At 50.9% G+C, this 12,742-nt stretch overlaps 1 protein-coding gene across 1 annotated transcript in view; it reads right to left on the minus strand.

Annotated features, from left to right (window-relative positions):
• LOC104410702 (patatin-like phospholipase domain-containing protein 7) overlaps positions 1-12,742 on the minus strand; it is a gene marked incomplete at its 5' end in the record, with an annotated part of 34,602 nt that overhangs the window by 479 nt on the left and 21,381 nt on the right. The window contains 3 exons of the mRNA XM_010020949.1: positions 924-1,027; positions 5,492-5,576; positions 11,744-11,851. Coding sequence (XP_010019251.1) covers positions 924-1,027; positions 5,492-5,576; positions 11,744-11,851 — 297 coding nt within the window. The remainder of the gene's footprint in view (positions 1-923; positions 1,028-5,491; positions 5,577-11,743; positions 11,852-12,742) is intronic.

Below are 12,742 nucleotides of genomic sequence, written 5' to 3' on the forward strand. Positions count from 1 at the left end.
TCAAGGCCAGGTTGGACACAGGGGCTTGGAGCAACCTGCTCTAGTGGAAGGTGTCCCTGCCCGTGGCAGGGGGTGGAACTGGAGGAGCTTTAAGGTCCCTTTCCAAACCATTCACATGCTCCCACTGAGAAACTGTTCGTGCCCAACACAACAGGCAGCTTCACCTATTAACCCTGCTGGCCGCTCAAGCAAGCAGGGATATCATGTGTAGTGTGACACTCTCCCCCTTCTGAGCTTTGCTTCTCGGGCTGTGGGCCACATGGTGTGAAGTCTGACCTTAACAAGGCAGGTTTTTCTCTGGGTGGACCTGATATCCCACAGAACCATCCAACTTGGAAGGGACCTCTGGAGGGTATAAGACAATGTCCTGGTCTAAGCAGGGTGAACTCTAATACCAGGTCTGGCTCTTCAAGGCATGTTTAGTTTTCAAGTATCTGCAGGGACAGAGTTTCTACCATCTCCCTACACAGCCTGTTGCAGCTCTTGGCCATGCTCACAGGGAAATAGCTGCCCTTGTATCCAGGAGGATTTCCTTTAGCATGAGCTGTGCCTGTCACCTCTTGCCTTTTTACTGTGCACCTCTGCTGCTGCCTTCCCCATACTCTGCCAGAGCCTCACTCCACCTCCTCTCCTCCGAGCTGGAGGGAGCAGCTCCATCAGCCTCTCCTCTCCAGCCCTGACCCACCTCAGGAGCAAACCCACGGCGCTGTGGGGCCAGGTTCTGCCACACGCAGCACCACTGGAGAGGCCTGACCTGACCAGGGTGAGCACCCATTTCCTGTCTGTATTACACATTTCTGCAGAGTCCTCCTCAGCAAGCCCCTTCCTGGTCCTTCTCTCTGTATCCCTCCACCTCATCCCCCATCATCATTGACACGGGACACAGTGACACAGCCACTGCCAGCTCCCAGGGCAGCTTGTACCGAGTCGGAGTCTTCCTCAGCCTGGTGGTGCGCGAAGTCGATGTAATCATCCTTCTGGATGCCCAGAACTTCTTCCTCGTACTCGGTCTGGTAATCTGACTCATCTGAAGAGGGGACAGAGAAAAAGCACCCGGTTTAGGTAGTGTTCGGAGAGGTGGAGAGAACTGGGAGGGCAATGCTGCTGCTGGCACAGGGCAGGGTGGCTGCTGGACCCCTTGGTGAACTGGGACCACTCAAACACAGATACCAGCTCTCCAGCCAGGTCACACAATAAACCATGTCCTCTGTGTGAGCTGGCGTCCTGGAGCCTGCAGCAACAGCAGCAAACTGACCATGTTAGTCTGGTGGGCACTGGCTGCCCAGCCCAATGGGACACAAGCGCTGGCAGTGGGAGATGCTCCCTGGTGAATGCTCTTGACAGCACAGTTGCTGTCTCCCACCCAACAGCCCTGCAGACCTTCACAAGACAAGCCTGTGAGCTCCTGATCCAAACTTCCCTGCACATCACTCACAACTCAGTGGAAACATGGACCTGCAGGCACAGGTAAGCTCTTCCTAGCGCAGAGGAGACAATTACGTGTCTCACCTCTGGTCCACAGGGGACAGCGACACCCTCTCCTCTCCACAGGGGGCAATTGCTGCTCTCTCTGGTAATCCAGCACATTAGTGGAATTTGGAGAGGCTCAAGAGCTGTGCACACCAAGCACAGCAGTGAGCAGCAGGATGGGACACTGAGCCCTCAGTCCCCAGCCTGCTCCCAAGGAACAAGGAGTCAGTGTCAATCACTGTGGAATCAATGCCTCTTCCAGCACCAAGACATCACTTTAGGGTCTGTAAAAGAGGCAGCAGGAGCCTCACTCTATGCCCAGTGAATGCACCCATCGCTGGCCCCATGTACCACCCGACACACCAGCGGAGCCCCATTGCCATGGGCAGGGACTGAGGGTGCGCAGGCAGCAAACAGCCGCCTTCCTCTTGCACACTCTAGAAGTGAAGGGGTTAAAATGGCAGAAAATCCTGTCTGTGTGACACTTGTTCCACGAGCTCAAGCGTGCTCCATGTTGCTGAAGCAATCCCTGGTGTTCAGCCCACCAGTGAGGAAAGTGCCTCGTGTTTAAACCGGATTCTTGATTAAGTATTTCTTTAGGGAACAGTCAATAGCATCTGCTCCACGCTGAGGACAACAGCACAGTTTGTTCCGCGGCGCTTTCTTTAACACCATAACTACAACCAACTGCTACAACATGAGGAGGAAAAACAGTTGGGCTTATTCTCGATTTCTTAGTGTTTTTTTTACTGCGGATCAGAGAATTATTGTTAGTTTATACTAAACCTGCTTGGAAAAACACACCAGAGGACCTGGAAACTCACCTGAACAGCAACAGGCAGCACAAACAGTGTGAAGTTTATAGCTCCAATAAAACTGATTGTCATCAAACCCAAACACCTTGATTTCCCAAGCACTATTCAGCATTTAACAGGTCTTTGCACAGATACCAAAAACAAGAGAGGGGGATCCCTTCTCACATCCTTCACACAGCAGCTCTAGGTGCTTAGAGGGGAATGGAGACCAGAAGATGGTCCTGCTGTCCCCAACACCATCTCCCACTGCCCAGCTCCAAGGCACCGGGGCTCACCCAGTGATCACTCCCTTAGGCTACAAACACTCCCAGCAGCACCAACCAGGACCGAGGGCTCGTTGTGCTGCTCCACACACCAACACCAGAGCTCAGACATGAGCCAGTGGAGATGGGTCTATGCCCCAGACAGGTTCCTGCCACCACTGCAGGGGGAGCATGTTCCCAGCAGGAAGAGCACACGTCTCACACCAAAGATCTGCTTGGGGATTCTGTAGCTTTAGCATTTCTTACACGCACACCTGATTTCTGCACACTTGAAGGAAATGGGTGCTGTGTGGCTCCAGGTTTTTGTGTCAGGAACACTGACAGGCTTCAGGGTGAATCAGGGCACCCAGTAGCTCATCACAACCTAAGGTGCACTAGTGCTACCTGATAAAAGTACATTTTAAGCAGAGGGTGACCTAGTGCTGATAACTGTGTCCCTTGAAAGGCTGGGGATGTCTCCTGCATTGCAAACACAGGCAGTAGACACCACAATTAACATTTCTCTTCCCCAAATCTTTTCACCGAAGTGAGTTGCTGCAGCCGCTCTGCTGCGTGACTGGGTCTCCCCCAGCCCCATGTGCTGCCTCAGCTCATTCTGTGAGACCAGGGGTGACAGGGACAGCCTGAAACATCCACCTTGAAAACAATACACAAAACCTGCTGTGGGACATTACCAAGGAGCCTGCACAGCTTCTGTGCTGGGAAATCTCTTTTGGTGGGAGAGTGACCAGGGATGCGGCTGAGCCACCCTTGGAGCAGGGCACCCATGCTGGCCACCACTGTACAGAACACAGCGACAGCTGAACAAAGACACAGAATCCCACCTGAGGGTGTGTTTGGATGCAGAAACAAACACAGACACAAACACTGCAGTGGCTCAGCTGCTGCTCTCCTGCAGACCATTCCCCTGCCCACTGGCAGCAGCAGCAGGCACCCCAGGCCCAGCACGGGGTTTCATCCCACTTCCCCCTATTCCCAATCCTAGGGGACGGTCTCCCTTTTGTTTCTCCAGTCATTGCTCTCAGTTTGCTCAAGAGAGAGGAAGAAACTTCAGTGCCCTCTCCCCCAAAGACGATACATGGTGCATGTATCTGAGCCAGAGGCTCCACCAGTCCTGTCCACTGGGGCCTTTCTCCCCTTGTTCTGATGCTTCCCAGTCCATCAGAACATAAACATTTTCATCCTCTTTCCTTACAACAGAATTACTGACACAATGTCTCCACCCAGCCTGAGACCTGTGCTACACTGCCAGGACAGGCAGAGCCTTCCCAAATCCCTCAGATCTCACTCAGGAAGGAATTTCCAAGAGGATGTCCCATGTCACAGCCAGGCAACCGAGAAGCAGCCTCTTGCCTCCAGGGACACAGCAGTCAGACCACCTTCACCACCATCATTAGCAGACAAATGAAGTCACCAGCAGGTACAGGAACCATCTGACAGCCACAAGGCCACTGTCAGGGAGGTGTCAGCCTCCACCCGAGCTCTCCTCGGTACAGACCACTTCCCCCAGAGCTCCAGACACCTCATCCTTCACATTGCCTTGGCAAGCTTTAAAGTAACTTAAACTGTCTGAGAGGCGCTGGCACAGGGTGCCCAGAGAAGCTGTGGCTGCCCCATCCCTGGCAGTGTTCAAGGCCAGGTTGGACACAGGGGCTTGGAGCAACCTGCTCTAGTGGAAGGTGTCCCTGCCCGTGGCAGCAGATTGGAACTGAAGGAGCTTTAAGGTCCCTTCCAACACAAACCAGGCTGGGATTCTGTGATCCTCCCACTCCTCTGGAGTCTTTATAACCAGTGAGGAGCACATGGCACCTGCCTGTCCCATCCCAGGTAGCCCTGCACAGACCCTCCTTAGCCCAGAATCTGCCACAACTACTTTCTGAGACACACGTCCTGTTGTTCCAGTGGTGTCCATGGCCTCATCCAGCAGGAAGCAGGTCTTCCTAATGCGGGAGAACGATCAGAAACTGGATCAAGGAGGCAGATCTGTCCCAGTGCTCTGGTTAAATCTCAGCAGGTCTCAGTGCTTCTGCCTTAAATAATCATGTTACATGAACTCTTCATCTTTATTCACACTGTTTCAACCACATTTGATTAATATTGTCTTCCTAAAGCATATGATTGCAATTAGCATTTCAAATTACCACAGGGACGTCTCTACAAACAGCCACAGATGGGAGGACTGCTAACTTTAGATTTCCCTCAGCAAGAACAAGAATCAGGAGGAGGGGACAGACTGTTTATAAAGAGCTCTAGCACTGGAAATTTCAGGCCTGGGAAGCTTTCATCATTCCAGTTAAGTTCCTGTATAGCACAGGCCATGGATGAGGCACGAGGCACTCAATGTACCTTCATGGAAAGATGCAGGAGCTGTTACCTGATCCTCAGTAGTTCACTAGAGCTCCCCATAACAGGAGCATACAGAAAGCATTGGAGGCAGTGAGTCACTCCAGATCCTGCTCACGACAGCAGGGAAAATCCCTTCAGTCCAAGCTTTAAATCAGCCTCCTCCCATGCCAGAAGGACATGGATGCAAGAGTGAAGCCACCAGAGAGACATGGCCCAGCACAGGGGGGTGAAAGCTCGTCTTTGCAGGAGTTGCCACACATGTTATTCCACTCAGGTGATGCAAACTGGAGCAGGGATTGCTCCCACCAGGAAACTGCACTGGACCACACTGGTAATGGGCTGACAGAGGATGTCCACCATGGCAAGAACATCTGACTCTGCCTGAGGGGGACGTGGAGGGTCTGGCCTGGAGCAAGCTCAGGCACACCTCGGGCTCACTGCTGGCTGTACTCAGCAGTGCCCGGAGCTGGCAGCCAGCCCTGAACCACCACAGCTTAGAGCCTGGGGCCGTGAAGCAGTCAGAGGGTGAGCAGCCACCTCTGCCCTTCCCAATGCTTCCCAACTCTCCCGCGGTGCTGCTGGGATCACCCCACTCACCATCTGCCACCGGTGCCTTCACGGGCTCGATCCGGGACACAATTTCTGCCAGGTCCGTGAAGGAGGTGGTGGGACAGGTCACGTTCTGAAAGACAGTGACAGGACTCAGGTATGGTAACAAACACGCGTGAAAACGCAAACAAGTCAGAACTGTATGAACACGATACTGCACAGACAAAGCTCCAGACACACAAATTCTCCAGTTGCCCCCGCAAAAGCCATTACTCATCAGTGAGTAATTCCCAGAACAACTCTCCTGGTGGCAGAGATGGGATTCCCAAGTGCAAAGAGTGGGACAACCTCTAATGGCTCTTTCTCCATCCATGCAACAAGAAGCCTTATTGAAAATTCAGCAAACTATAGAAAAGATCACGAAGACAAGAACAGGAGGGTCTGGTCCAGGACAGACAGTGCTCATTTGACTTGCTCATTCCCACAAGAGGGACTGACTGGCCCAATTGCAGCCCAGGGAGCTTTTGCCTTCCCTTGGCAGTAGAAGGGCTCAGGTCAGACCCTGCACATGGTCCAGCCTGCAGAGATGCTGTGAGAGGCTGCATGGACCAGTGGAGCAGCCCAAGCACTGGGGTGACAAGAACCCATGCGGGGACCCCAGCGAGCTGTGGAGCTGGACGTGCTGCAGTGACCAAGAGCCTGAGGTAGGTGGTTCACCCGCAGTGAGAGATATTTCTCACTGTAATTCTTCTTTTCAACAAACCCCTTCTGTTCTTACTCTGTCTCACCTGAGCAGTGGGTTCAGTGTTCTCTGTTTTGAGAAGATGCCTGCTCCATTTCTCCTCTAATAAAACACAACTTTGGCATTTAAGAACCGTTTTGGTCTTCCCATGTCCTATGCCCTGAGCAGCCCTACCTGACCCTGCAGGGCCAGGCACAAGGTCACAGGATGGAAACCTGAACAACTCTCACCTTTAAACCTAGTGATTTTAGTTAGTACAATAGTAACCCCCACCCCAGAGCAGAGAGATGGGGAACTGCTGGCAGGGACAGCCCTGAGGAGAAGGACTTGGGGGTGTTATTGATGAGAAGCTCCCCATGACCCGGCTTCAATGTGCGCTTGAGCCCAGAACCCTCCCGTGTGCTGGGCTGCACCCCCAGAGCATGAGCAGCAGGTCAGGGAGGGGATCCTGCCCCTCTGCTGTGCTCTGAGGAGACCCCCCCTGCAGCCCTGATCCAGCTCTGGGGAACAGCACAAGGGGGACGTGGAGCTGCTGGAGCGAGGCCAGAGGAGGCCCCGGAGCTGCTGCTAGGGCTGGAGCAGCTCTGCTCTGGAGCCAGGCTGAGAGAGCTGGGCTGGGGCAGCTGGAGAAGAGAAGGCTCCTGAAGGGGACACCTTAGAGCAGCTCCAGTGCCTAAAGGGGATCCAGGAAACCTGGAGAGGGGCTTTGGACAAGGGCCTGGAGGGACAGGACAAGGGCAATGGCTGTAACCTGCCAGAGGGGAGACTGAGATGAGCTCTGATGCAGAAGTTCTTCCCTGGGAGGGTGCTGAGGTGCTGGCACAGGGTGCCCAGAGAAGCTGTGGCTGCCCCATCCCTGGCAGTGTTCAAGGCCAGGTTGGACACAGGGGCTTGGAGCAACCTGCTCTAGTGGAAGGTGTCCCTGCCCATGGCAGGGGTTGGAACTGGAGGAGCTTTAAGGTCCCTTCCAACCCAAACCAGTCTGATTCTATATCATCAACACTGGGCTGCTGGGAATTGCTGCAACAGTCATTTTTCTGAACACCTAGACCTGCTCATGTGCTTCCAGACAGGGCAGTTTGCTTACACAGGGGTTTTATGAGCAATTCTTTGCTCTTCTGGCAAGAGCACTGACACTATGAATCATGCAGCCTCTGTGGGGGTCACAGCAGAAGCCCATTACAGCTACAGCAGATTGCTCTCAGTTGACCTTTAATCCACAGTTAACTTTTGATGTGATTTAGTACAGCTACAGCAAAGTTTGGATCCAGGACAAACAGCTGGTGGGAAGCAGGGCACAGAGAAAAGCCCGGAGGGAATTAAACATACCTGTATGGAATGAAACAGCAGCAGGACACATGCTTTAAAACATAAAGAAGGCAGAGAGCTCAGTATGACCATTAAGGAATCATCAAGAGGGCAAGTCAGACCAGTCTCATTTTCAACATCTGACCTGAATGCTCCCAGTGAGGTGTTTGCAGAAGGCTGTTCCCCAGGATAGGGGAAAAAGGCATCTACATCTTCACTTTGTGCCATGTGACTGTGCACAGGGGTTATGTGCAAACTCTGGCCAAGAGACACAGCACCTTGGCGGCTGCGGCTCCAGAAACACAGACTCTTACCAAGCAAAGTGACTGCACAGAGTGCTCAGGCAGACACGTGCTTGACCTGTCAGGAGCAGGCTGAGCTGGCCTTGGGAGCAGGGAGCAGCTCTGGAGGGGATGGCACTGTCTGAGCAAAGTCCTGCAGCCACTGTCACCAAAAGGTACTTCAGGAGAACCACCATCAGCTCACGTGGGTAGGAAGCAATCCCAAGTGTGACCATACCAGTGGGAGCATCCGTCACTGTCACACAGATAATCCCCCGTGTAGGTAGGTGTGCTGGAGGATGAGGCAGTTGCACCCCAAAGTCTCAGCACTGAGACTGGAACCACTCCTGGGAAACCAGGTGCCTTCCCACACTCATCTGACGATTTGCAGACAGGAATTCAATGTTTAAGCACGTCCTCTTACTACTTTTAAGGACCAAACCACACTCCATCAGTCAGCACCAGGCAAAGAAGTGTCCCAGATTCCTTTGAAACCTACTCCAAATCCTTTCTGCTGATATTTTCGTTTTCCAAGGCTGAAACTATCCTCTTTGGTACCATCTTTATTAAATAAATTGGAGAAGACAGTTCCTACTGTAGTCTGCTGGATTATATTTAACTTTGACTATGAATAACACTTCAGTAGACAAAACCTCCCCAAGGAGATCCAATTAACAGCACTGAATTATTCTGTGCTGGGACAGAGTAAGGGCCGTTCAAGTGAAGTTTATGTAACGCTCCTGTCACTTGTGTCTTCAGTGTTTACATTTTGGAGACAAGATAAAAGGGATTGAATGATGAAAGCAAAGGAAAAGTATCTCAGTGATTAAATACTGGAGTTTTTAGGTAAAAATTCCATGCTTACAACATGGAAACAAGATGATAAGAAACTGCTCAGCTCTCTCAGACGTCGAACGCTCCGGAAATAGCTGAAGAACTAAAATATATAAAGCATCAAAACCTTTGCTAATGAAAGGCAAGTTAAAAATATCAGCTGTTACCCTGGGAAGACAGCAGAGCTAAAGGACTTAACTGCCTCTAATGGACTACCAAAAAAGAGACAGCCACCCCAGTGGGAGCTGCAGAACTTGCTGTTAAAACTAAAGTCTACTGAAACAAAAGTCAGAGGAAAAAAGCAGTGAACACTTCCTGCCTTGGTACCAAGTGCACACACAGAAATGCAATGACAGGCTACATCTACAGGGAGTACATGACATATTTGATCTCCAGGGCAGGTGAAGGGCCCTTGGGTTTTATAAAGTAGGATAAACTGTGACAAATGTTCAATGTGCTGGTTGAAGCACGGCTGTAACACCATGATTCAACTGAAATACCAGCCTGAATTTCTGTATCTCACGTAATGGACCATTTTTTAAAGAGGTTGTTTTAAAAAGAAGCATTTGTTGCAACAATGAATATGTTCAAGCTTGTTACCAGCTTGTGATAAAAATTACAGGATGAAATTAGAGGCTGAGAGAGCTGGGCTGGTTCAGCCTGGAGAAGAGAAGGTTCCTGAAGGGGACACCTTAGAGCAGCTCCAGTGCCTAAAGGGGCTCCAGGAAACCTAGAGAGGGGCTTTGGACAAGGGCCTGGAGGGACAGGGACAAGGGCAATGGCTTGAGGCTTGAACCTGCCAGAGGGGAGATTGAGATGAGCTCTGAGGCAGAAGTTCTTCCCTGGGAGGGTGCTGAGGCACTGGCACAGGGTGCCCAGAGAAGCTGTGGCTGCCCCATCCCTGGCAGTGTTCAAGGCCAGGTTGGACACAGGGGCTTGGAGCAACCTGCTCTAGTGGAAGGTGTCCCTGCCCATGGCAGGGGTTGGGACTGGATGAGCTTTAAGGTTCCTTCCAACACAAACCACGCTGGGAGTCTATAAAGTAAGAACATGAAACCATTTCTGTGACAAACACGATTTTCTCTCCCTTGACTTCTCCTTATGACTATTAATACACAAAATCAAACACGTATCAGCTTATAACTAGTCTGAACACAAGCTGTCAGAGGCAGGATGGGGACCCACCTTCTGCAGCACAGACTAAAGTATCTCCTAGTCCAGGTCATCTCCCGGTAAGAAATAACAAGTTTTGAGACTCCTCAGGGTACTTGGATCACCAGCTGGTTTTCCACAAAGCTCAGTCCCTGTGTGCTCCTCCCAAAGCCACTCACCCTGCCAGGCCCTTTGGGTGGGACTGGTCTGATGACAGCAAGTCACCAGTGCTAGTCCCCTTGGCTTCCTTCACACAGGGGAGCTGAGGGTGCCATTCATCTTATCCCAGTAGAGCCATTTCCACTTCATCGAGTGACTCACACCCTACGGAGGTGACAAATGGGTGCCTAAGTGGAACCAGCTCGGATGTGGGTGTCATCTACCCCTCATTGCTGGGCTAATGTCTGTGTCTGCAAGCACTGCTCTTCCTCATGCCAGCTCACTTCCAGCCAAATGTTCTACCACCCATCTCTGGAAGAGCTGCAAAACCTCAACGTCATTTTTCACCTCTATTGACTTTCCGTAGTGAAGGCTCACTACAGTTATAATACATTTTGGCAAGCACTTAAAATATTACTGCTCATTTCCCCAGCTGTAGAAGATGATAAAGAGGAATTACTGGGTGAAACACGAAGCCTGTATAGCACTTGGGTTTTAAATCAGAGGAATGCAAAGGCATATAAGGCTAATATGCCAATATATTATAATACTGTATCCAAGTCCTCAAAAAGGTGGTAACTGTTTCATAAAAACAACTGAAACTTCCCCACTAAGAAGTTCAGCCAGCCCACTGAGTTAAAACCAACACTAGAGCCTGACCTCAATCCTTAAACTGTAAAACCAAGAGATTCTAATCCCACTTTTGAGTAGACATCTTAATGGGACTAAAACCACACAGCAACACCATGTGGCCTGTAGGTTTACCATGATCATAATGTGCCATTAACTGCTTGGATGGGCTGAAGTAGGCAAAACAAGAGGCATGAAAGCCAGCACCTTGACAGCACTGCAAGCTGCTGTAAAGGCTGTATGATGGCTCCTCAAAATGCCTTTTCTAGTAGAGGAGTGAGGAAGAAAAGCAACAAAGCAAGAAGTCTACAGCCTTGCAGGGTTTTAGCTCTTGGCTAAAACCACATCTCCAGCAAGGGTTTAAGTCAAGGAAAGATCTGAGAACTCTGAGTCACATCCTGAAAGCCAGCAATGGCCAAGATCAGTGCCAGTGATCCCAATTTGTGTCCTCTGTGACAAGGACTGCTGACACACACGGGGAAGAAGAAGTGAAAAGCAGGCATGTAAACACGTACACATCAGTTACACATATCAGAGAATGCTGGTGATTGGTGAACATCCTGCTTGGTGGTGAGACACCAGCATAGGGTGCCCAGAGAAGCTGTGGCTGCCCCATCCCTGGCAGTGTTCAAGGCCAGGTTGGACACAGGGGCTTGGAGCAACCTGCTCTAGTGGAAGGTGTCCCTGCCTGCGTCAGGGGGTGGAGCTGGATGAGCTTTAAGGTCCCTTCCCACCCAAGCCAGTCTGGGATTCTACAACTCCTTCGAGGATATCTGTGCTGTGAATGGTGCCAGGTTTCAAACAGTTATCAAGATCCTATTAGAATGACACAGCAACAGAAGAGCTGCCCTATGGAGTGCAAATCAATTCCTGGGGTTTCCAAGACCCCATTGCACTTGTTGAGGTCTGTACAGGCAGACATCAGAGCCTGGGCTGTGGAAAGAGCCCACTTTGACCACACTTGTAGCTGATGGCTGGAGAAGTGCAAGGCCTCATTCATCCAGGCTATGGTTCAAGGAAAGTAGTTTGAAAAGCTGGTATCTTCTCTCTTGCCTCAAATACAGTTGTAGCTAATGCAAGCCTGCTCACAATACAGGCTGGAGGCCATCAGTCATTGTACCCATACCCCATGGCAGCTGCTGTGCAGCACACAATCTGGTGTGAATAAGTAGTGCATTAAAACCCAACACTCACATCAGTTTTGGACTTGCGAGTCTCTTGCCTGTCTCTTAGCATCTTGTCAAGGACTCCACTCCTGCACCAGACATTAAATACAGTTTTCCCATGCTGATATCCCACTTCCTGGAAAAGAGAGAGTCAGGGAAAAAAAAGTAATTAATAACTAAAAAAAACCCTATTCTGTCACATCATCTGCAAACTGGAATGAAATCCAGAGGTTTAGCCCAAGGCCAGGATGTCCTTTTGCTACCTTCCAGCCTAAGCTACACGAGCTGTTCAGCCTAAGAAATAAAGTGAATGATCAAGCAAACAAGGTGCTATTTTAAGACCAACCGCTCCCCTGACCTTTGATGCTACAGATTGCAATGAAAAGTGCTGCCTGACACAACTATTTTTACAGAGGTGGCTTCAAGCAGGCTGCTCACAGAGTAATGCCATATAAAGAGACCCTCAGGACACATGTGTCACCCTTCCAGTACTGCTCTTTCTTTGGAAAAGGTAACAACACAAATTAATTTGTGTCAAGAAGAGCCAAGAAAAGAAAAGGTACTGTAGGGCATCTGGTTCCAAAATCTCTTGCAATAAGATAAGCCAGGCAGCAAGGAACATGCAAGTATCAGTTTGCTGGAGCAGAAATGATGGCACATGGACAACATCAAACCCACAAGACCCCACATTCCTCTAATTTAAAAGTATAAAGTAATTTGCACTTGGAACAATAAAAAGTCAGAGGAGGCCACAGAGCTGCTGCGAGGGCTGGAGCAGCTCTGCTCTGGAGCCAGGCTGAGAGAGCTGGGCTGGGGCAGCTGGAGAAGAGAAGGCTCCTGAAGGGGACACCTCAGAGCAGCTCCAGTGCCTAAAGGGGCTGCAGGAAACCTGGAGAGGGGCTTTGGACAAGGGCCTGGAGGGACAGGACAAGGGCAATGGCTTGAACTTGCCAGAGGGGAGACTGAGATGAGCTCTGAGGCAGAAGCTCTTTCCTGTGAGGGTGCTGAGGCGCTGGCACAGGGTGCC

Source organism: Nestor notabilis, unplaced genomic scaffold (genome assembly GCF_000696875.1).
Source record: "Nestor notabilis isolate BGI_N333 unplaced genomic scaffold, ASM69687v1 scaffold8428, whole genome shotgun sequence".
In the NCBI taxonomy this organism is placed as follows: Eukaryota; Metazoa; Chordata; class Aves; order Psittaciformes; family Psittacidae; genus Nestor; species Nestor notabilis.